This window comes from Eumetopias jubatus, unplaced genomic scaffold, assembly GCF_037043125.1.
Source record: "Eumetopias jubatus isolate StellerSeaLion01/CBP00866 unplaced genomic scaffold, mEumJub1_p1.0 scaffold_12, whole genome shotgun sequence".
Classification (NCBI taxonomy): Eukaryota; Metazoa; Chordata; class Mammalia; order Carnivora; family Otariidae; genus Eumetopias; species Eumetopias jubatus.
The window spans coordinates 56452992-56478452 of NW_028274818.1; the positions used below are offsets into that span (position 1 = coordinate 56452992).

General features: G+C 35.2%; 1 protein-coding gene across 1 annotated transcript in view; it reads left to right on the forward strand.

Annotated features, from left to right (window-relative positions):
- KIFAP3 (kinesin associated protein 3) overlaps nucleotides 1-25461 on the forward strand; it is a 188372-nt gene that overhangs the window by 73189 nt on the left and 89722 nt on the right. The window contains exons 9-10 of the mRNA XM_028123046.2: nucleotides 4079-4257; nucleotides 15099-15261. Coding sequence (XP_027978847.1) covers nucleotides 4079-4257; nucleotides 15099-15261 — 342 coding nt within the window. The remainder of the gene's footprint in view (nucleotides 1-4078; nucleotides 4258-15098; nucleotides 15262-25461) is intronic.

A 25461-nucleotide genomic window follows, 5' to 3' on the forward strand; every position in this document is an offset into this window, starting at 1 on the left:
TGAAATGTTTTCACTGGTTTAGAATTTAAGGGTGACTTTTCTTTCTATATACCAAAGACATTTTTCCATTGTTGACTTGTTTGTATTGTTTTTACTGACAAGTCTTCTGTTATCCTTCCTTTGTTTTCTTTTTTTGTCTGTATAAAGTTTCTTTTTCTCTGGCTGTTTTCAGATTATCTCTTTATCATTTGTTTTGACAGTTTTGATTATGATGTGCCTTGCTTTAGTTTTCTTCATGTTTCTTGTTCTTAGGTTCATTGGACTTATTAGGACTGTGGCTTTATAATATTTATCCTATTGGAAAATTATTGGTTATTATTTCTTCAGGGATTTTAATTACAGGTAAATTAGGCCACTTTAAATTATTCCATAATCCACTGATAATCTTTATATTTTTGCTGGGTTTTTTTTTTCCATTTGTTTAATTTTGGAAAGTTTTTATGACCATGTCTTCAATTTCACTATCTTTTCTTCTCCAGTCTCTTAAACTGCTGTCAATCCCATTTAGTATAATCCCTTCTAACTCATTATAGTTTCCATTGCTAGAAGTTAAATTGAATCTTCTGTATATCCTCCATGTCTCTACCTAAGTTTCAGAACATCTGGAAAACATTTATGTCTGTTTTAATGTTTCTGTTTGAACATTCTAACCTTGGTGTCCATTTCAATTGGCTGATTTTTGCTCCTTATACATTGTATTTTCCTGCTCTTTTGAAGGGTGGATAATTTTTGATTGAATGCCAGACAGTGTAAAATTTATATTGTTTGGTGTTAGATACTTTTTTATTCCTAAAAATATTTTTGAACTTTTTTCTGGGACATAGTTAAATTACTTGGAAGCAGTTTGATCCTTTTGAATGTTTCTATTATGATTTGTTGCTGTGGACATAAGCAGCATTTAGTCTAACACTTATTATTTCCCTACTTCCAGGGCAAAACCCTTCTGAGTACTCTACCTAATGCCCATGAATTATGAAGTTTCTAGTATAGCTGGTAGTGGCTGGTAGAAACAAGCATTATTTCTAGCCTTGTGTGTGTACCATGTACTTTTTCTTCTCTTATTTTGTTCTGTTTTCAGCCCTCAGATTCCTAACTAGTTAGTGCTCTGCTCAATATACAAGGTAGTCCTCTCCAGAAGTTGAGAATTCTCTCTCTCTGTACAGCTTTCTCCTTGATGGCATTCTTTTCTGTGAAATCTAGCCACTTTGGCTTCCTTGGTATCTTGGTTCTCTCTCTTCAACTCTAGGATTCTTTTGGGTTCTACCAGGATTTTCCCTCTGTGTCATGACCTGGAAACTCTCAAGGCAGTATTCTGGAGCAATCACAGGGCCATCTCATTTATTTCTTATGTGTTGGGTCACTGTCCTTCATTATCTGATGCTCATTGTTGTGAAAATCTTTATTTTGTATATTTTCCTCTGGTTGTTGTCGTTGTTGTTTCAGGTAAGAGTTTAAATCTGGTACCCATTACTCTGTTGTATTAATTTTCCTAGGGCTGCCAAAACAAAGTACCACAAAGTAGCTCATTTAATAAGACAACAGAAATTTATTCTCTCACAGTTTCTGGAGATTAGAAAGCTAAAATCACAGTGTTAGCAAGATCATGCTCACCCTGAAGGCTCCAGTATCCTTCCTTTTCTCTTCCTAGCTTTTGGTGGCTTCTAGTAATCCTTGGTGTTTCTTGCTTTGTAGCTGCATTGCTCCAGTCTCTCCCCCCATCTTCACATGGCCACCCTCCCACTGTATTCATGTCCTCTCCTATTCTTGTAAGGACACAAGTCATTGGATTCAAGGTCTACCCTAATCCATTATGATTCATCTTTTTTTTTAAGATTTTATTTATTTATTTGAGAGAGAGAAACAAAGCGAGAGAGGGAACACAAGCAGGGGGAGTGGGAAAGGGAGAAGCAGGCTTCCCGCCAAGCAGGGAGCCTGATGCGGGTCTCGATCCCAGGACCTTGGGATCATGACCTGAGCCGAAGGCAGACACTTAACGACTGAGCCACCCAGGCGCCCCTCCATTATGATTCATCTTAACTAATTACCTTACCCATTTCCAATTAGGGTCAAATTCTGAGGTTCTGTCGGACATGAATTTTGGGAGAACACTGTTCCACCCATTATATCTCTCTTGGTTGCAAGCAGAAGACTACTATTTGCTTTTTCAATACAACTTCATTAAAACATTTTTTTATAGAACTTGATTCATTGAGTGCAAAAACACTTTAAATCAGAGAACATACACCACAAATTTTTAATTCCCGTTTTTTTAAGCGTATTGCTTGATTTCAGACAGAGAAACAAGCCTTTTGTTGACATGAATATTAGGGGAACAGATCTAAAATACATCAAAGATAGTCAACACCTCCCACAGTATTTACAGGGAACACCTTCTGTCTCTGAAAAGACAGCATGGAAAATGGCATCAGAACAATCCTGCAGCATGGAAAATGGGGCCAGAATGATCCTGCAGAAACTTCCTAATGAAAACAGCCCAGTCAGTTGATCTTAAGGTTGAGCATAGCTGCCACAGAACCCCATCCAGGGCTTCCTTTGCTGCTCCAGAGATGTTGTGCAATGCTTATGTGCAGCCAACACGTAAGGCTGAAAAAGTCCAAGGTCCCTGGAACAGTCTAGGTCCTAGGACACTCCCCTCCCATCTGAAAGAGACTTTAGATTTCAACACAACTTTAAAACCTTTTAATAGTGCCTTGTATGGAAAATCAGCATGATGCAGTAGTGTAAATATGTGAACTTTGGATTCTGATGGGCTTGAATTTTAATTTAGCTCCATCACTTCTTTGCTCTGTGGGTAGGGCAAGTTATTTACCTTCTCTGGATCTGAGGTTGCTCGTCTGTAAAATTTATAATCAATCTTGCCCCATAAAGTTTTCTTAAAAATAAAATGGTTTACTGTTTATATATCAACTAGTTCAGTGCCTGACATACAGTAGCCCTAATTAGTATGAATTGCCTTTACAGCTCAAATATTTGTTAAGTAAATTAAATATTTACAACTATTGCATATATGTCTTATTTTCATAAAAGTATAGAGATGGATTATAAGAATACATGAAATGAAATGCTAAAATAATGAGTAAGCAAAGGCCATAGGATTGTGTTGATCATAATAGCCTACAAATTCTGACAGAAACCTTTCAGGTCTTTACTCTGAAGCTTCCTGTCAGTCAAGGCAAAATGGAAAACATTATATATTACAAATTCTCACTGTCAAAAGGGAAGAATCACACAAGTTTCTTATGAGAACCTAAGCATTTTTATTACAGGTATCTAAAAGAAATTTTGCTTAGAATTAGTAGCCAGTGCCTTAACTTTGTCTAGTATAACAATTGCATTACTGAATTTAATATGGCATTTTCTGTAGTAACTACCAGAAAATCAGCTTGAATATATAAAATAGATTTTAGTATCCTCATACTTAGCTCTAGCTATACTGTATGTTTTGGATTATAGTTCTTTTTGTTGTTGTTAGTTAACACACAGTGTTATATTAGTTTCAGGTGTACAATATAGTGATTTAACAATTCCATGCAATACCCTGTGCTCATCTCAGCAAGGGCACTCCTTAATCCCCGTCACCTATTTAACCTATCACTCACCCACCTCCCCTCTGGTAACCATTAGTTTGTTCTTAGATTATAGTTCTTTTTAACATAGCAGCTCCTAGTGATTGAAGTTTTACCTTGTTTTCTACATGTATAAAATTACTTTTTCCTGTCTGCCTGTTTTATTATTTATCAACATATACTTTTAATGCCATTTGCTTACTATTAAGCTCGAAACTCCAAGAGGGTAAGAATCATTATCTTAATTTGATGTGTCGTCCTCAGCATCATAAGAAAATTATTTTATATACATATATTTTTTATTTTATATAACATGTATATTTCTCAATAATAACAAATGTTTCCTAATGAGCCAATTAATAAGTTAAAATTTTCAAAATAATGTATTATCTTCTTAGAACTACATCTGTTACTAGTAGAGTAGAAATGATTTATTAAATTGTTGATTCAGTATGCCAGTCATTTAACACTCATCCATTTTACTCTTCTAGTTGCTCTTTATTTGCTTCTGAATCTTGCTGAAGATACACGTACAGAACTGAAGATGAGGAACAAGAACATAGTTCACATGCTGGTGAAGGCTCTTGATCGGGACAATTTTGAGCTGCTTATTCTAGTTGTGTCATTCTTGAAGAAACTCAGCATTTTTATGGAGAATAAAAATGATATGGTAACTTACATTTAAATAGTCCATGTTCACCATTTTCAAGTTAGATATTTTGATAAAAGTAAGCATATTATTCCCCTACTGAGATAATTCTGAATGAAAATTTTACAATAGCAATAATTCACTTAAATGACTTCATTAGGAAATATATTCCTTATTAGTTCTTATTCCACTTAATTGAAACTATCTGTTTAAAATTTTTTTTCTAACATATTACATAGGATGAGTCTTTCCATATTAAACATAATATGTAGAAAGTAATTAATATTTAAGATTGTGCTTCAGAATCATCTGGCTTATTATTTTCCCTTATATCATCTTTTCTTCTACATTTCTGATATCAGTGTGTGGAATTAGTCTAGCCCAGTCTCTCCTTTTTGACCTGCCATTCCAATTGGTAGCCACAACCTATTGATTCTGCTTCTTAAGTATCTCTTGAAGTTATATCTTCTTTCTATTCTCAGTGCAGTTGTATTAGTTCATGCCCTCTTTCTTTATACCCTCTTCATTTACTTGTTTGAATTATTATAGTAGGTTCCTGTTTGCCATCTTATATTGTGTTGATACAATGGTCTTTAAGAAGTACAAGTTGATTATATAGTATTTCTCCTTCTGAAAAATATACACAATTCAGAAATAATGTAAAGATAGAATAAAAGCTATCTGCTTTTTTTCATGACACTGAAGTCTAATGTGTTACATTAAATAGATTGTATATTAACCATACCTTGATTTCAGATATTTGAGTTGTTTATAATTATAGCTATTATAAATAGCACCTGAGTGAACACATTTGTACATGCATCATTGTCTGTATATTTTTTTAAGATTTTATTTATTTATTTATTTGAGAGAGTGAGCACCCCTGTAGGGGGAGGAGCAAAGGGAGAGGGAGAAGCAGACCCCCCACTGAGCAGGGAGCCTATCCCAGGACCATGAGATCGTGACCTGAGCCTAAGAGAGACACTTAACCAACTGAGCCACTCATGCACCCCTCATTGTTTATATTTCTGATTAATTTCTTAGATTCCTAGAAATAGAATTGTTAAATCATTGACCTTAACTACATTGAGGACCATTTTAGAAGTATATGCTAATACAAGTCATTATATGACTGTGTATTATTGGTGTAAGTGGATTCTCCTTCAGATAGTCTAACCATACAGTATTTTTGCCTGTTCTTTTTTCTTCTTTTGAAGTTAATGAACTAGGAAGTACCTTATGCTCACTGAATGACGCAGCATGCTATTTGAAAATCTGAGACTCATTTATCAGATTTAATAAGTGCCTTGAATTCTGATACTTGAAATAAATGAAATTTTATTTTAACCACAGATATTTAGTATCTGTCATTTTCATCATTAGTATATAATTATTGATGATCACTATATGCCTGGTATTGTTTTAAGATTGAATTTATCTAGATTAATAAAACATATTTTTTGTTTTCATTGATCTTAAGAATATCATGAGATGGTGATATATATATATATATATACTCTTGAATAGAGTGTAGCTAAATAATTGCTTCCCTTTGCTATAAGTTGAAGTGTATTTTCTTCCATTTACATGTTTAGATTAAGTTCACTTTAGTAGGTTTGCAAAATTCAAATTGATTTGACATCAGCATGTGTCTACTATGTTTTGCTTAGATTTGTATTTAGGAAATAAATTTATGTGTTCATTCTATCAAAAAATGATCTCAAAATTATTATTAAAAATCATTTTCTGATAAGATCATAGATTTGGAAGATACCATAAATTGTTTCATCAAATCTAACTTTTTATTGAGAAGGAAAAACAGAGGTTCAGGAAAGGTCGTTCATCCAAGGTCATAAAAATTATGTGATTAGTCAGATTTTTACCATAGACAGTATGCATGTCATCTTTTATTGTGGAAGAAATGCATTTTATTTAAAGGGATTGTATAGAATCAGAATCTTCAGAGCTTGACTAGACCTTACATACATGTCTAGATTTAGCTAATTTTGCAGATGAAGTAGGAGAAAATGAGAGAGGTTAAGTAATTTGCTCAAAGAAACATCAGCAGGTTTTTGGCTTCCTATTCTTTCTCTATTACCAAAGGGGGGGAAATTGTCTTTGTTTAAAAAAAAAAAAACATTTTAGCAAGATTAATAATAAGCAACTTTTAGATGTTGGCTTCCAGAAACACTGAAAAAGAATTACTTAAAGGCTGAAATAAATTTGCTGATAAATTGTTGATAAACTGTCACTTTTATATAAAATGAATAAAAGTACTAATTAACTATAAATTCCATTTTATAGACATAGAATTGAAAGGGCATTGCATGTTGAGGCAATTACTAAATTTAGTTTTTGGGATTGAGCTTTATCAATCAGAAACAGATGATTCGAAGGCTATGTCTAGTTTTTAACCATCTGATTGGACTACATGGTACATATTTCACATTCCATTTTCTGCAATGGAAATACAAATTAATTTTTTAAAAACTCTCCAGTTACTTACTTTATTATTAAGTTTGCTATAACAACCAGTGTGTACTGTTGCTATTTCAATAGAAAAATAATAACTTGATTTAATTAGCAACAGATGAGGCCTGTGGCCATTTTATTTAAAAGGGGTAGAGGTAAGGAATTGTTGCTCTATTTGTGAGGTTGTGTTATTTGTCTAAATAAAGTGTTCATTTTACTGTTCATGTGAACTGACACTGACCTTGCTTTTTAGAGTTAATATATTTTAAAGGAAATTTAGTTCACTTAAAAAAAAGTCTTTGTTATTTAAATTAAGTTTGCATATTTACTAAATAAATACGATATAATAAAAAGGGAGGGAATAAGTCATATTAGAATATGATTTTGAGAGGTATGAGAGAAAGGGTATATATTCCTCATATTGCTTATTTTCCTATGTAGTTTTGAGAGTTTTTTTATATTTTGAATAGGTCTTTTATCAGTTACATATTTTGCATGTATTTTCTCCTTTTCTGTGACTTCTCAAAAAGCAGGAGGTTTTAATTGTTATGAAGTCCCGTATATAAAAAAAAAACTTTTTTAATAGATTGCATTTTGGTGTTGTATCTAAGAAATATTTGCCTAACTCAAGGTCACAAAAAGTTCTTCCTATTTTCTCTGAGGCTTTGTAAGAAGTATGTTGTTGTTTTTGTTTTAGTCTAGGATATTCATTTTTAGTTAATTTTGTATATGGTGCAAGGTATGGATCAAGATTCATGTTTTAAATGTAGATGTCCAATTGTTCAGTACCATTTGTTGAAAAAACTGTCCTTTCTCCACTGAATTGCCTTTACAATCGCTTGTGTACCTTTGTTGGAAATCAATTGGCTATATATATGTCGTTTCATTTTTGGACTCTCTCCTGTTTCATTTATCTACTTGTCCATGCTGTCACTGATAAATCTTTGTCTTGATTATTGTAGCTTTATAGGAAGTCTTGAAATCAGGTAGTATAAGGCCTCAAATGTTATTATTTTTTTTCAAATTTTTGTGACTATTTCATATTCTTTACCTTTCTATATGTGTTTAGAATCAACTAGTCTATTTCTTAAAAACAAAACAAAACAAAAAAAACCCTGGAATCTTGACTGAGATTGCATTAAAAGTAAAGGACAGGATTCAATATATTAACCATACTGGATTTCCCCCATAAACATGGTATAGCTCTCCATTTATTTAGATCTTTCTTGATTTCCTCCATCATTTTATGGTTTTAGCATATATATTTTGCACATATTTTGTTAGATTTATACAAGTTTTACTATTAGAAATTTTAGTTTTTACAAAAATAAGTGATCAGTTTCCTGTTGTTGATTAATGGCATACAGAAGTTACAGTTGATTTTTGTATATTTACTTTGTGTCCTTGCTAAATTCAGTTTTGTAATTGTAATGACTTTTTGTAGATTCTTGGAGATTTTCTAAATAGACAGTTATGTTATCTATAAATAGAAAGTTCTATTTCATTCTAATCTGTATGCTTGCTAGCTCTTTGTCAGCTCGCTGCTTGCTTGCTTCCTTCCTTCTTTCTCCCCCCTTTTTTTTTCCCTTATTGTACTGGCTAAGCCCTCTAGTATGATGTTAAAAAGGAATGCTGCAAGTGGATACCCCTGTCTTGTTACTGATCTTAGGAGGAAAGCGCAATGTCTTTTACTATTTAATATGGTATTAGGCGCCTGGGTGGCTCACTTAAGCGTCTGCCTTCAGCTCAGGTCATGATCCCAGAGTGCTGGGATGGAGCCCCGCATTGGGATCCCAGGGCCCTGGGATGGAGCCCCACATTGGGCTGCCTCCTCGGCAGGAAGCCTGCTTCTCCCTCTCCCATTACCCCTGCTTGTGTTTCTGTTCTCGCTGTCTCTCTCTCTCTGTCAAATAAATAAAATCTTATAATATATATATATATGTAGTCTTATGTAGATTTTTTTGTAGATACTCCATCAGTTTACGTAAGTTCCAGTTCTAGTTTGCTGAGACTTTTTATCATGAATGGATGTTGAATTTTGTTAAATGCCTTTTCTGCATCAGTTGAGATGATCACATGGTTTTTCTTCTTTAGACTGTTGATATAGTGAATTGCATTGATTGACTTTTGATACTGAGCCAGTCTTGCTTTCAGAGGATAAACACCACTTGATCATGATATATTGATATATACATATTGATATATAAAATATATTTTATATATTGCTAGATTTGATTAGGTAATATATTGTTGAGGATTTTTGTGTCTGTGTTCATGAGGGATTACTAGTTTATAGTTTTCTTATGATATCTTGGTCTGATTTTGCTATTAGAACTACTGTGTCCTTAAAGAAGGAGTTGGGTAGCATTCCATTTTCAATTTTTCTGGAAGGGTTTGTGTAGAATTGACATTATTTCAATTTAAATATATAACAAAACTCACCAGTAAGAAAGTCTTCTGGGCCTGGAGTTTTCTAATTTTCTTACCTGTGAGACTATCATGTTATCTATTCTTTTTGAGTGTTAGCTTTGCGGTTTTTATCTTTCAAGGAATGTATCCATTTCATCTATGTTATCAAATGTATGGGCAAAAAAATTTTTGTACTTTTTCCTCCTTATGTTTTTAAAGTCCAAAGAACTAAAGTGATTATTCCTCATTTCATTACTGATATTGGTAATTTGTTTTTTCTCTCTCTTTCCCTCTCTCTCTCTCTCTTTTTTTTGTAGGTTAGTGGTTTACCAATATTAATTGATATTTTCAGAGATCCAGCTTTTGGTTTCATTATTGATTTTCAGAATATATTTTCACTCTATTCAGAATTCTAGGTTGACATACTTTATAACTATCACTCCATTATTTTCTGGGTCTCATAGTTTTTGACAAGTGTAATGTAATTCTTATCTTTTGTCTTCTATATGTAATGGGTCTTTTATTTTCTACCTGCCTCCAAGATTTTATCTTTGCTTTTCAGCAGTTTGAATATATATCTCTCTAGGCATAAGTATGTGGTAGTGTGCGTTGTAGTCTACTTGGGGTTCTTTGAGCTTATATCCTCAGTTTGATTCTTTCATCATTTTTGGAAAATCCTTAGCCATTATCCCTTCAACTATTGCTTCTGTACCATTCTGCACCTCTTCTACTGGATTTCAGTTATGCATGTTAATCCATTTGATATTGTCTCATGGCTCTTAAATACTGTATTGCTGTTTTATTCTTTTCTTTTCTCTTTTTTTTCTTGTAGTTCAGTTTGGAAAATTTCTATCACCCTACTTCTAGGCTTACTTATTCTGTCATTAGCTATATCAGGTCTGCTAATGAGCCCATGAAGGTTTTCTTTATCTCTGTATTGTGCGTGTGTGTGTGTGTGTTTGTATGTATGTTAAAACATTTCCATTTAATTTCTTTTAGTATCTTTCTCTCTGCAAGTTCTCTGTTCATTTATGTTATCCATTTTTTTTTCCAATAGAGCCTTTAACATATTAATCACTTTAAATTATTACTAAATAATAATTCTTTGATGTTATTTTAAATTCTCTGATAATTATACAGGTCATATCTAAGTCTGTTCTATTAACTGCCTTGCTCTTCATGAATCATAATTTCTGATTGAGAGCTAGACACCACATTAGATGAGTTGAGATTGAGATAAATACAATTTATGTCTGGAAATGGGCAGGCCTTATTTTCTAGGCCTTAATGTGGGAGATTAAGTCATTCTTGTCAGGAGTTGAGCTGCATTTGGTTACCCTCCCTGCATTATGAGCTCACACCAATGTAGCATTGCTTTGTCTTTGGTGTGCAGAGGGTTTTTCTCAGTATTCATGTTCCACCCTCCACTTAAGACTTTCCCAATGTATCTGTGCTTCCAAGAGGACCTCTCACTTCATTTTAACCCTCTCCCAACAATGTACTACTATTACTTGTTACTCAGCTTTTGCTAATCTGGTACCAAGGTCAGGGAGGGGGAAAGAAAGGAGACTTTTTTTGTTGTTCTAATTTAGCCTTAGGTCAGTCTTAGCATGGTCTTGTGTCTGTAGTTATAGTTCTCAGCAGTGGGGCTTCCTAAGTCATCTTGTCAACACCTCTCCTCTGGAGTTTTTTGCGGTTTCTTTCCCCCAGCTGAAGTGGGTCTTCACCTGTGTTTTGGATGTGACAGCATTTAAGCTTATTTTAAGTCTTTTGTTTTTTAGGGGAAATAGGAGAAAAAGATCTGGACAGGGTTTATGCCTTTTCCCCCATGGCAGCAGTTCCCCTTCCCCAGGCCCACTCTACTGAGGGGAAGTTTTCTTCCATCTCCTGTCTTGTCCCCAGTATTTCTTGTGACCTTCTGATAGGGTCCTTGGAAAAGACCTTGCCAAGTGGTTGCAAACTCCCTGAGCATCTGCAGCTTCACAGTTCTTTTTTTTTTTTTTAAAGATTTTATTTATTTATTTGAGAGAGAATGAGATAGAGCATGAGAGGGGGAAGAGTCAGAGGGAGAAGCCCAATGAGGGACTCGATCCCGGGACTCCAGGATCATGACCCGAGCCGAAGGCATTCGCCCAGCCACCCAGGTGCCCCTACAGCTTCACAGTTGTATAGTCAGGCTACTTCATACTTGACCTTTAACAATTCGTTTAAAATTTTTCATGCATTCGTCTTCTCCAGTTCTGTGGCAACTCCAGGGCTCTCCCCTATATAAACCAGGGCTCATGACCCTTATCTCCTTGAGGGTGCCTATTTTCCTTATACTTGAGGCCAGTTGATTTCCTTGCAACCTCAGCTCTCTGATAGTTATTTTTTAAGTTATGATTTTATATGTGGAATTTTCTTGCAGTTAGGGTGGGAACCACATCCTGTCCAGATTTTTACATTCTAAGATTAAGTTTGAGGTTCTGCCTACTTTTCTTTTTTTCCTTTTTCAGAAAAAAAAAAAAGTATTTTTTATTCATCTGTATATCTCCCACCCTATCCAGCATGGGGCTAGACACATAATTCCGCCTATTTTTCTTAATCACTAATGCCTCTGCTTGACTACTTCCATAGCATGTTAATTAATCTCACTATTTCTGTTCTGGCCTCCTTCTAATACATTCTCCACTTTGTAGTCAGAAGGATAATTTTTAAAGAGTCCTTGAATGCTGAATTTTCCATGTCACCTTTGCACATGCTATTTTTTTCATCTAGGCCACTCTTTCCTCTACCTCTTCAATTAACATTAGATAACTTCTGTTCATCCAGGAGATTATTTTTCCTCTGAGAAGCCTTCTTTGACAACTCTTCACACTGAGATTATATCAGATTCACTCATATTTTTTCATGATACTGTTTTTTTCTCTTATAATTAAGTAACTGGAATTACTTCTTTACTGTATTTCACTCCTTCTAGAATATAAGCTCCATGAAGGCAGGAATCATTTCTTCCTTGTTCACTAATATATACCAAGGGCTTCAGGTAAAGAAATATTTGTTGAATGAATAAATAGAGCTAGAAAAGATATTACTCATGGTAAACAATGAAGCTAGTGATAGAATTACAGTTTTGTATAAATTTGACAAATCTTTGTCCCTGGCCTCTGTGGAAATTGTAGGAAGTTAACAAATGAACGACTGACCCAGCCTGCTTAGGGATTAAACTAGGAGAAAGGGAGAACCAAAATTAGAGAGTCTTTGGAGATGGATTTGTACTTTTTACTGAAGAGCTCTAGATATGATTACAGTATGACTGTGGAGTGAAGATAGAAATCTGAAGGAAAAATCATTGTTGGTTTGTCAATTTAGTCTTAAAAAAATAAAAATCAGTGTTCACTCCTTAGCATGGAATGAGAAGAAAAAGGTATGAGGACTCGATTAGCAATGTGATTTTTATGAGGTCAATGAAAGACTGCAATTAAGATATGGCAAGGGTGGGGACACCTGGGTGGCACATTCAGTTAAGTGCCCAACTCTTGGTTTCAGCTCAGGTCATGATCTCAGGGTCGTGATATCAAAACCTGTATCAGGCTCTGTACTCAGCATGGAGTCTGCTTGAGATTCTCTCTCCCTCTCCCTCTGCCCCTCCTGCTCGTGTGCGCTCTCTCTCTAAAATAAGTAAATAAATCTTAAAAAAGGAAAGATATGGCAAGGGTGGTATATATAAGTAAATGCTTTAGACCTCCAGTGCCAGAAAAAGTAGAGCAAGATTATTCATGTCTTTTTTAATGATCAAAGAAACATACATAAGTATTAAGAATTTCTCTCCTTTTTAGCCATTGCTTTGTAACAAAGACGTGAAATACTTTTATAACCAACTTGTTCTGATTGCTACCACAAAGTTTAGATTACCAAATAAGTTCTGTCCTCTGTGAGTTCTCACTTTAAAGCAAGCTCTCTTGAAATAATTTTATAATCATCTAGAGTGGGGGGGTCAACAAACTTTTTCTGTAAATGGCCAGAACTACTAATTTCTGCTATTGTAGCATAATAGCAGCTGTAGTCTATAAACAAATGAGTATGACTGTCCTCTGATGAAACTTTATTTATGGAAACTGAAATTTGAATTTCAAAAATGTTCATGTGTCATGACATATTATTCATTTGATTTATTTTTCAACCATTTAAAAATGTAAAAGTCAAAACCATTTTTAGCTCTTGGGTTGTATGAAAACAGATGGTGGGCCAGATTAGACCCACTAGCCATAGTTTGTTGACCCCTGTCCTAGAATTTCAGCTGTTACTCATATACCAGCTTCTCTCCTAAGTTTTATGAGATTTTCAAATATCCACTGAATATCAGGTCAAATTAAATATGACAAAAATGATTTTTTGTCCTGTTTGTCCTATACCTGCTTTTCAGTTTATAGATCTTAGTTAATGAACTTACATCCATTTTATTGACTATGCAGAAAAGGGCTTAGGACTGTTCTCCTTAGATAGGCCTTCTCACAAGGGTGACTCTTGGCTGGCATCTGGGAACTTGGATTTCAGGAGTGTTCCCACTGTTCCCTAACTGATGAGGGTAGTTTACTGTGCCTAAATGGTTTGCACAAGCAGTGTGGTATTTGCTAAACACCTACTTGCTTTCTGGGAGTCTAGAATTTTAGTTTGTGCTGGCAGAGGATTCCTATGTGACCAGCCCCCAATAAAAACCTTGGGCACTGAGTCTCAGCCTCAATTCAGTGCTGAAGCACATCCTGTGTGACCATGGAGAGAGGATTCTAGGAAGCTTACACCTCTGGACTTTGCCTCCATGTGCCTTTTCCCTTTTCTGATTTTGCTTTGTATCCTTTCATCATAATAAATCACAGTTATGAAAATGACTACAGGCGGAGTCCTTCTAGCAAATTACTGAACCTTGGGGTCCTGGGGAACCCCAACACATTGACGAAGCCAGAAACCTGAAAGTCATCTTCAAGTGCTTTCTCTTCACTTCTCATTCAGATGCTCTGACCATATCTCCTTAACATCTCTCGATTATTTCCTCTTCAACCTCTTTATCCTTTCTTTGATTCAGACCCTAATCACATATACCTGTCTAATTCAAGATATTCTTAAGTACCTACTTTAGATCTCTGCCTATTCGTCTTTCCTTATACAATGCCCCCTTATTAATTTGTTTGTGTCCTATCCTTTGCATGCATATATTTATATATGTCTGTATGTATTGATATATTTATCTTTATGCTACTCATTTGACCACATCACCATCTGGACTTAAAACCATTCAGGCATTCTTCCAAGAGCATTAAAAGCTTTTTGTGATTTGTCCAATATCTGTTTAGTAGGCTCCTGCCACTCTCCAACTTATACTTTATCCTATGTCCATACCAAAGTATTTGCAGTGCCCCAGACAAGCTCTTTTATGCCTAAGTGCCTATCCACTGGCTTTTTCTTCAGTTGTCATTGCCTTTCTTAACCAGAGATTAAATTATTACACATTTTAAAAAACTTTGTTCCTAATTTGAAATCTTTCCTGTTCTTCTAAGTAACTTAGTAGTTACTTCCATGTTGCTTCCAGAGGACTTTGTGCATTCCATTTTTATTACATTGCATTTTAGTTATTTATTCTATTTCTCTGCTCTCTTTTTAGATTGTGGAATCCTTACAGGCCAAGATAAGATCTTGTTTGAGCTAGCACAGGGCCTGGCCCTTAGTAGGTGGCATTCAATAATGTGTGTTTTGAGAACCTGATGTAATTTGTCTTCCAGTTGACACTGTTAAGCTGAGGAAGGAAGAGATGATGTGGAAATATGTATTTTTCTCTTTAAAAGTTTGATTTTAGAGAAGTTTATAGATTAAAATGAGAGTAAATAGATTAACACATAAAATAGATATAGATGGGGTAGAAAAATAATGAAAAAATTACTTGTAATCTTTTTTTTGTCTTATTGTACAACAGAACCTCACTGCATTTGTATTATTATATTACATAGGTGGAAATGGATATCGTTGAAAAACTGGTAAAAATGATACCTTGTGAACATGAAGATCTGCTGAATATCACCCTCCGACTTTTACTAAACTTATCATTTGACACAGGACTGAGGAATAAGATGGTACAAGTTGGACTGCTTCCCAAACTCACTGCACTCCTAGGTATTTCTTTTAAAAATTATTGATAGTGTTACTTCGAATTTCCAACACCATTGGAAAATTGAGGTGTGTGTTGAAGTCTACTGAGCAAAGATCATTATGTATATGTTCTTTGATTGTGAACTTAATACCTAAAATAAGCTGAATGAGTGAAAAATGATGTGTGCCAGGATTTCCAATGTGCCATAGAATGACATGGAATAGAAACTTTTAACTCTGACTTCATTTACCCATATGAAAGTGAAACTGAAGTGAAAATATAAAAGTACTACCGAGGAAGCAAGAAGGAAAAATTATTTTCTCTTCAACAGTTTTTTAAAAAGCTGGTATTATTTAGGTTCTTATATTCTGCCATACTTTTAAAATCTTGCTTTTGAACACACATATTGCCACATCCTTTTTGTCATTAAGTACAAAAGGGAAATTTTCCTGAGCTAGAAAATATTGTATTGACAGATTCAGTTAATAATACATTGTTTTCTTTTAGCTGTTAGCACAATATTTATATAGCAAGGATGGATTCAAGAGTGAACTCTTGTGTTCATACTTCATGCTTCTTGGAAGAATATAAAAAAAATCCTTTTATGATCTGTTCAATGTCTGTCTTTATAGGCACCTGCTACTCCCCAACATATACTTTATACTTATGTTTATACTGAACATATACTACACTGTAAACAGTTCCCTAAATGAGTTCTTTTATGTCTATATGTCTGTCTACCTGCTTTTTTGCTCTACATGGAATGCCATTGTTCTTTTTTTTTAATCAGAAAGCAAATTCTTACTCATCTTTTTAAGACTGTTCCTTTGTTTCAGTACTGCAGTTTCATTCTTTTTTTTTTTTTTTGTAGCTTTCTCTCTGTTATCAAATATTTTTTTAACAGTTACCAATAGCAGTGGAGTAGTAGGAAATGATTTAACATTAAGTTTATTCTTGAGACGCCTGGGTGGCTCAGTCGTTTAAGCATCTGCCTTCAGCTCAGGTCATTGATCTCCAGGTCCTGGGATTGCACCCAGGCCTTGGTCTTCCTAGTCAGTGGGAAGTCTGCTTGTCACTTTCCCTCTCTCTACCTCTCCCCCACCCACTCATGCCCTCTCTCTTTCTCAAATAAATACATAAAATCTTTTTTAAAAACTAAGTTTATTCTTAGCTATATAATATCTATGGACACAATCTGTCATTGATATCAGTATTTTCTTTATAATATTCGTATTAATGTTTATTGGATGTTTACTGTGCCAGTCATTTTGTTGTGTGCTTTATTTATGTTATCTCATGGAAAAACTATCTGAGATCTTTACTCAGGTTTATACAACTGATAAAAGGCAAAGCTCACATTCAAACTCAGTTGTATCTGCTGCCAAAATTGGATTTATTAACTACTATATTAAACTACACTGTATAGCTATATTAAGTAGGCCATGATTAAGTAGAGTAGGCAGAGCTATAATTTAAAAATCTAGTTCTCCAACTCCCCTTAAAATAAAGGAAGTTTCTTTTTTTTTTTTTTAAAGATTTTATTTATTTGACAGAGAGAGACACAGTGAGAGAGGGAACACAAGCAGGGGGAGTGGGAGAGGGAGAAGCAGGCTTCCGGTGGAGCAGGGAGCCTGATGCAGGGCTTTATCTCAGGACTCTGGGACCATGACCTGAGCCGAAGGCAGACGCTTAATGACTGAGCCACCCAGGTGCCCCCAAATAAAGGAAGTTTTAAGGAAACTTATTTCTTACTCCTTTTCTCAGAATAGGAAAACCTTTCATCAGTCAATCCAAGAACATTTGGCCCATTGGCCAGTCCACAAATATTGTGTAGGACTTTTGTTATACATTGTAGAAGAAATTCTATTGAGGAGCACTTTCAAAAATTGCTTTTGTGGAACCAAAAACAAGGAAACAGAAAACTTTAAAAGCAGAATTGATGGGGCTTTGAATTTAATTCATGTGATCCTTTATTTATCATAAATCTGGCAGAATTATGTATCAAACATTAGGTCATATTCTCAGTGTGTGCAGATGAATAAGTTATACTTCTTGTCTTGTCTTGAAGGACTTCATAGACTATTTGGTTTATTCAGTATCCAGTGACCTACTTCTATAAAACAAATGATTTAAAAGAGATTTTGGGGAAATGACTTACAGGATACCCAGTCCATATTTTAACAAATAGTAAGTTTTGTGACATAAGATATAATATTTCATATATAAAATATTTCTTTCTTCTGGAGCTCAATTTCTAGAGTCAGACTGTCTTATTAGAATTATGACTGTTTTTACTTCTAACTATGTTATGTTGGGAAAGTTACCCAAACTCTGATTCAGTTTTCTCATCTCTAAAATCGAGATAATAATTATAACCAACTTAAAGTTCTTTTGAAGATTAAATGAGGTATTGCATAGAGTGTTTAGAATAGTACCTGGCACATAGTATTTTCTTAATAAATATTAGCTATAATCATTTTTAACCACCATCATCATCATTACTTGATCACAGTGGACATTCTATAAGTGTTGCTGACTTAGTTTTCTCTGAGTACAAATACCCTTCTCATAGATATTAAATCTTTATTGACAAACTAGGTAGCTTATTTATTTTTACTTTCCTGCGATGTGTGTGCAGTTTGATTCAATTTTAATTCAGTAAAATGTTGAAAATCTATGGCAAAGCACAGTGCTAAGCACTATAGGGAAATATGTTTCAATCTGTGGACATATAGAGATTCAAAAGAGAATGCTCCCTTATTGGTACTTCACAGGCAGAGTGCGATTTGAGATGGACATTGACAGATGTGTCCCTTTAACAAGGTGATCTTTATAAAGAAGAAAAATAGAGGCTGTAGAAAGTATTTCAGGTAAAGTGATCGACATTATCTAAGGCATAGGTGGTGCTAGGTCAGTATGAGGAAAAACAGCTAGGAAGATAGTGGGAGATAACCTTGAAAATAAATGGGGTTTATTCTCTTATGTGGTATTATGAAGATTAAGGCTATGCTAATAAATTATACTTAATTTAGTTGATGGTGGGAATCATTGCAGGTTTTTGAGCTAGTTGGATCACAGAGTACTGCTCTAGAGAAATTAATTTGACATTATTCTGTTGGAGGGACTAGAACTAGAGTCTAAAGATGAGAATCACAGTCTGTTGTAACAGCAAGACCAAAAGTACAGAAAACATGGAGTAGAGAAGAGGTAGTATATCAGGCATGAGGCAAAAGAGGTACATATTACTGAAAGACTTAATATGACATGCTTACTTTTCAAATGTGGGTAATGATAGAGAAAGAACTCATAAAACCCAATGATGGTTAGAATGCTAGTGCCAGGAAGAGAAAGACAGAGTTGTGAAAGAAGTCGTTGGAGGGAGTCAGCAATAGATTCAGTTTGAGACATTTTGGAGACACAAAGATGTTCAGTGAGCAGATAGAAACATAGGTCTAGAGCTCAGGAGAGGTAAGGGTTAAAAAAGAAAAACTTGTCTGATAGAATAAAAGTGGAAAGAGGAAACTATTAAAGGAGACATTCAGAGAAATGTGTTTATTTTTCAGCAAATACATTAAAAATACATCAAGTTTAGGCCATTACTGAGAAGCAGTGATGACCTTGGAATCTTCTTATGGTAGAGATGAGAGAGCTACTGAAAAGTGTTCAGCTCATTGGAGTCGTTCTTTCAAAGTGTTGCTTCGTTATTTTCTTAGAAGTATAAATTCCTATGGCATCAGATTTTACTACACCAAGGAAAGTAAAAAACTAGTATTATTCAGATCTTACATTACATAGTATAAATGGATGATCTGAGAAGTTTTTACCTCTGTTCTTGGCTGATCTGTAAAAACTGATGGAAAGCAAAATGATTCTGTGGAGCTGTTGTTTATGGTTAGCTTACCGTAGTAACTTCTTAGCTTATTTTTCTATGGGAAATAAAACAGATGGTGGCTAAATTAAATGCTCCTCACAAAAATATCCACAAAAATTTTCTTGGAGAATGAATTGAAAAAAATATGGCAAGGTGTTGTGATTTGAATAATTATTAATAGCAAAGAGAAGTTGGTATTGACTCAGTCTTTTTGCCATATGAGGAACCAATATCATTTATTAACTCATGACAACGTTGATCTATCTGAACACTAATAAGAAGGCTCTAATATCATTCTGTTTAGGGGAAGAGTCAGTATGTCTAGTCTTTTTTTTTCCCTTCGTCATTGCTCACAAGTCATTAAATTTTAAAGAAATTTCTTTTTTTTCAAATGCTCATATGCCTTTTGCTTAATAACTTTCTTTGGTTCCACCTTTTCAGTCCACTTGCATGTCATGGAAGCAATGGCAACCATACAAAATAAATAAAAGAGAGTATCTAGTGATACTAGAGGATCAAGGAAAGGGAGAAAATGTACATATTGAAGAAAAATTCAAATATACTAGAGAACAGTGCCTTCAACTTCTATAAAATGCTTCAAAATGTCTATAAGAATTTACAAATATCTACAGGCTTACATTTATTTACTTATGTCACATTCTTTTAATTTAATTATTTTAAAGGCACTATTTCCTACTCTTTTTTATTTAAATTATGAGTTAAATAAGCTTCTGTAGGCCTTTTATAAGGTGAGCCTATGGAAAAAAATGTTCCAAATTCCAAGTAACTGATTTCAATATGAATTTTTAGAACTTAACCATTTTGTAAACTTTACAATTGTTTGTATTTATCATGACCCAAAAATGGCCCTTTTATTCATCACTTCCCAGGAAAAACTTATCAAATTTACTAGTGGAAGACAAGGCTATGATTGTTAATAAACAACCTTAAGATCTCGGTAGCTTAAAACACATCAAAGGTTTACTTCTTGCTCATGTTATATATCCATAATGAGTGAGTAGAAAGTGTTGGTCCATGTGAGCATCCGTCAGAGACCAAGACTAACAGAACCTCCACATGGCACCAGGGAAGGAGGAAAGAGAAAATGGAGATTGGCAAACTTCTCTTGAAGGCTTCCACTCTGAAATGACAAATACAATTTTTGTTTATATGTCCATTGATCACAGCAAGTCATATGGCCATGCCAAACATTAAGGGGATGGGTAAATGCTTGGAAGGATTAGAACTGGAATGCTGGTGAGCAAGCAACCTAACAATCCTGAAAGGTATTTTCCAGTTTTTCTGGATTTTTATTTTTTAATAATTTTTTATTGTTATGTTAATCACCATACATTACATCATTAGTTTTTGATGTAGTGTTCCATGATTCAGTGTTTGTGCATAACACCCAGTGCTCCACACAGAATGTGCCCTCTTTAATACCCATCACCAGGCTAACCCATCCCCCCACCCCCCTCAGAACCCTCAGTTTGTTTTTCAGAGTCCATCATCTCTAAAGGTTCGTCTCCCCCTCTGACTTACTCCCCTTCATTCTTCCCCTCCTGCTATCTTCTTCTTCTTTTTTTTTCTTAACATAGCATTTCAAACAAGCATTGTTTCAGAAGTACAGATCCGTGATTCATCAGTCTTGTACAATTCACAGTGCTCACCATAGCACATACCCTCCCCAATGTCTATCACCCAGCCACCCCATCCCTCCCACCCCCCACCACTCCAGCAACCCTCAGTTTGTTTCCTAAGATTAAGAATTCCTCATATCAGTGAGGTCATATGATACATGTCTTTCTCTGATTGACTTATTTCACTCAGCATAACACCCTCCAGTTCCATCCACATCGTTGCAACTGGCAGGAGCTCATTCCTTTTGATGGCTGCATAATATTCCATTGTGTATATATACCACATCTTCTTTATCCATTCATCTGTCGATGGACATCTTGGCTCTTTCCACAGTTTGGCTATTGTGGACATTGCTGCTATAAACATTGGGGTGCACATACCCCTTCGGATCCCTACATTTGTATCTTTGGGGTAAATACCCAGTAGGGCAGTTGCTGGATCGTATGGTGGCTCTATTTTCAACTGTTTGAGGAACCTCCATACCGTTTTCCAGAGGGGTTGCACCAGCTTGCGTTCCCACCAACAGTGTAGGAGGGTTCCCCTTTCTCCACATCCCCGCCAACATCTGTCATTTCCTGACTTGTTAATTTTAGCCATTCTGACGGGTGTGAGGTGGTATCTCATTGAGGTTTTGATTTGGATTTCTCTGATGCAGAGCAATGTAGCACTTTTTCATGTGTCTGTTGGCCATTTGGATGTCTTCTTTGGAAAAATGTCTGTTCATGTCTTCTGCCCATTTCTTGATTGGATTATTTGTTCTTTGGGTGTTGAGTTTGATAAGTTCTTTATAGATTTTGGATACTAGCCCTTTATCTGATATATCATTTGCAAATATTTTCTCCCATTCTGTCGGTTGTCTTTTGGTTTAGTGGACTGTTTCTTTTGCTGTGCAAAAGCTTTTTATCTTGTTGAAATCCCAGGAGTTCATTTTTGCTCTGGCTTCCCTTGCCTTTGGCGATGTTTCTAGGAAGAAGTTGCTGTGGCTGAGGTCGAAGAGGTTGCCGCCTGTGTTCTCCTTTAGGATTTTGATGGACTCCTGTCGCACATTTAGGTCTTTCAACCATTTGGAGTCTATTTTTGTGTGTGGTGTAAGGAAATGGTCCAGTTTCATTCTTCTGCATGTGGCTGTCCAATTTTCCCAACACCATTTGTTGAAGAGACTGTCTTTTTTCCATTGGACATTCTTTCCTGCTTTGTCAAAGATGAGTTGACCATAGAGTTGAGGGTCCATTTCTGGGCTCTCGATTCTGTTCCATTGATCTATGTGTCTGTTTTTGTGTCAGTACCATACTGTCTTGATGATGACAGCTTTGTAATAGAGCTGGAAGTCCGGAATTGTGATGCCGCCAGCTTTGCTTTTCTTTTTCAACATTCCTCTGGCTATTCGGGGTCTCTTCTGGTTCCATACAAATTTTAGGATTATTTGTTCCATTTCTTTGAAAAAGGTGGATGGTATTTTGATGGGGATTGCATTGACTGTGTAGATTGCTCTAGGTAGCACTGACATCTTCACAATGTGTGTTCTTCCAATCCATGAGCATGGAACGTTTTTCCATTTCTTTGTGTCTTCTTCAATTTCTTTCATGAGTATTTTATAGTTTTCTGAGTACAGATCCTTTGCCTCTTTGGTTAGATTTATTCCTAGGTATCTTATGGTTTTGAGTGCAATTGTAAATGGGATCAACTCCTTGATTTGTCTCTCTTCTGTCTTGTTGTTGGTGTATAGGAATGCCACTGATTTCTGTGCATTGATTTTATATCCTGCTACTTGACTGAATTCCTGTATGAGTTCTAGCAGTTTTGGGGTGGAGTCTTTGGGTTTTCCACATACGGTATCATATCATCTGCAAAGAGTGAGAGTTTGACTTCCTCTTTGCCGATTTGGATGCCTTTCATTTCTTTTTATTGTCTGATTGCTGTGACTAGGACTTCTAATACTATGTTGAATAGCAGTGGTGAGAGTGGACATCCCTGCCGCGTTCCTGACCTTAGGGGAAAAACTCTCAGTTTTTCCCCATGGAGAATGATATTCGCTGTAGGTTTTTCATAGATGGCTTTTATGATATTGAGGTATGTACCCTCTATGCCTATACTCTGAAGAGTTTTGATCAAGAAAGGATGCTGTACTTTGTCAAATGCTTTTTCTGCATCTTTTGAGAGGATCATATGACTCTTGTTCTTTCTTTTGTTAATGTATTGTATCACGTTGATTGATTTGCGGATGTTGAACCAGCCTTGCAGCCCAGGTATAAATCCCACTTGGTCATGGTGAATAATTCTTTTAATGTACTGTTGGATCCTATTGGCTAGTATTTTGGTGAGAATGTTTGCATCCATGTTCGTCAAGGATATTGGTCTGTAATTCTCCTTTTGGATGGGGTCTTTGTCTGGTTTTGGGGTCAAGGTAATGGTGGCCTCATAAAATGAGTTTGGAAGTTTTCCTTCCATTTCTATTTTTTGGAACAGTTTCAGGAGAATAGGTATTAATTCTTCTTTAAATGTCTGGTAGAATTCCCCTGGAAGCCATCTGGCCCCAGGCTTTTGTTTCTTGGGAGATTTTTGATGACTGCTTCAATTTCCTTAGTGGTTATAGGTCTGTTCAGGTTTTCTATTTCTTCCTGGTTCAATTTTGGTAGTTGATACATCTCTAGGAATGCACCCATTTCTTCCAGGTTATCTAATTTGCTGGCATAGAGTTGCTCATAATATGTTCTTATAATTGTTTGTATTTCTTTGGTGTTGGTTGTGATCTCTCCTCTTTCATTCATGATTTTGTTGATTTGGGTCCTTTCTCTTTTCTTTTTGATAAGTCTGGCCAGGGGTTTATCAATCTTGTGAATTCTTTCAAAGAACCAGCTCCTAGTTTCGTTGATCTGTTCTACTGTTCTTTTGGTTTCTATTTCGTTGATTTCTGCTCTGATCTTTATGATTTCTCTTCTCCTGCTGGGTTTAGGCTTTATTTGTTGTTCTTTCTCCAGCTCCTTTAGGTGTAGGGTCAGGTTGTGTATTTGAGACCCTCTTGTTTCTTGAGAAAGGCTTGTATTGCTATATACTTTCCTCTCAGGACTGCCTTTGCTGCATCCCAAAGATTTTGAACAGTTGTGTTTTCATTTTCATTGGTTTCCATGAATTTTTTAATTCTTCTTTAATTTCCTGGTTGACCCATTCATTCTTTAGTAGGATGCTTTTAGCCTCCATGTATTTGAGTTCTTTCTGACTTTCCTCTTGTATTGAGTTCTAGTTTCAAAGCATTGTGGTCTGAAAATATGCAGGGAATAATCCCAATCTTTTGGTACCAGTTGAGACCTGATTTGGGACCTAGGATGTGATCAATTCTGGAGAATGTTTGATGGGCAGTAGAGAAGAATGTGTATTCCGTTGCTTTGGGATGGAATGTTCTGAATATGTCTGTGAAGTCCATTTGGTCCAGTGTGTCATTTAAAGTCTTTATTTCCTTGTTGATCTTTTGCTTAGTAGATCTGTCCATTTCAGTTAGGGGCGTGTTAAAGTCCCCCACTATTATTGTATTGTTGTCAATGTGTTTCTTTGCTTTTGTTATTAATTGTCTTATATAATTGGCTGCTCCCACGTTAGGGGCATAGATCAGAAAGGAACACAGACAATATACAGTCACAGTCACCTTACAGGCAATACAATGGCACTAAATTCATACCTTTCAATAGTTACCCTGAATGTAAATGGGCTCAATGCCCCAATCAAAAGACACAGGCTATCAGATTGGATTAAAAAATAAGACCCATCAATATGCTGTCTGCAAGAGACTCATTTTAGACCCAAAGACACCCCCAGATTGAAAGTGAGGGGGTGGAAAACCATTCACTATGCTAATGGACACCAAAAGAAAGCTGGGGTGGCAATCCTTATATCAGACAAATTAGATTTATAAACAAAGACTGTAATAAGAGATGAAGAAGGACACTATATCCTACTTAAAGGGTCTATCCAACAAGAAGATCTAAGAGTTGTAAATATCAATGCCCCTAACATGGGAGCAGCCAATTATATGGATTTTTATTTTTTTAAAAGATTTTTATTTTTAAGTAATCTCTACACGTACTGTGAGGTTTGAACTCACAACCCCGAGATCAAGAGTCACACACTCTACTGACTGAGCCAGCAAGGTGCCCCTGAATTTTATTTTAGCTGGGTTTCCAGGATTACTAGAAGCTCTTAAAAAATACATCCTGAAACATTATAGCAATACTACCATATATAGTATATCTACAACTGTAGTAGCACAGAGCACATTGATTAAAAGCTAGAATTCTGGAGCCAGACTATATGACTTTGAATACTGGCTTCATCAGTTATTAGCTATGTGCTGTTGTACAAATTATTTAACCTATATGTGAATTTTCTCATCTTCAGTATATAGAAAATAGTGCATATTAATAGTGAAGGGTTAAATCAGAGTACAGTAAGTGTTAAGAAATTATAAACATGAGAAATTATATAGAATACAACCGTAGCTATCCAGGAATGGGTCTTTTTGATAGGTAAGTTTTCTTGGCTTATACCATTAAGAGTATTTAATCATTTTATATAAAGGTCTTTAAAATTGATTACATCTTTCTTTTCATTTTTCTTAAATGTACTTTAATATCATAAATGTAATTTAAATTTTATTGAGAAGTATAGTGTAGGCGAATACCATGGGCTTTGGAGCCAGAGTACCTGGGTTTAACTGCTT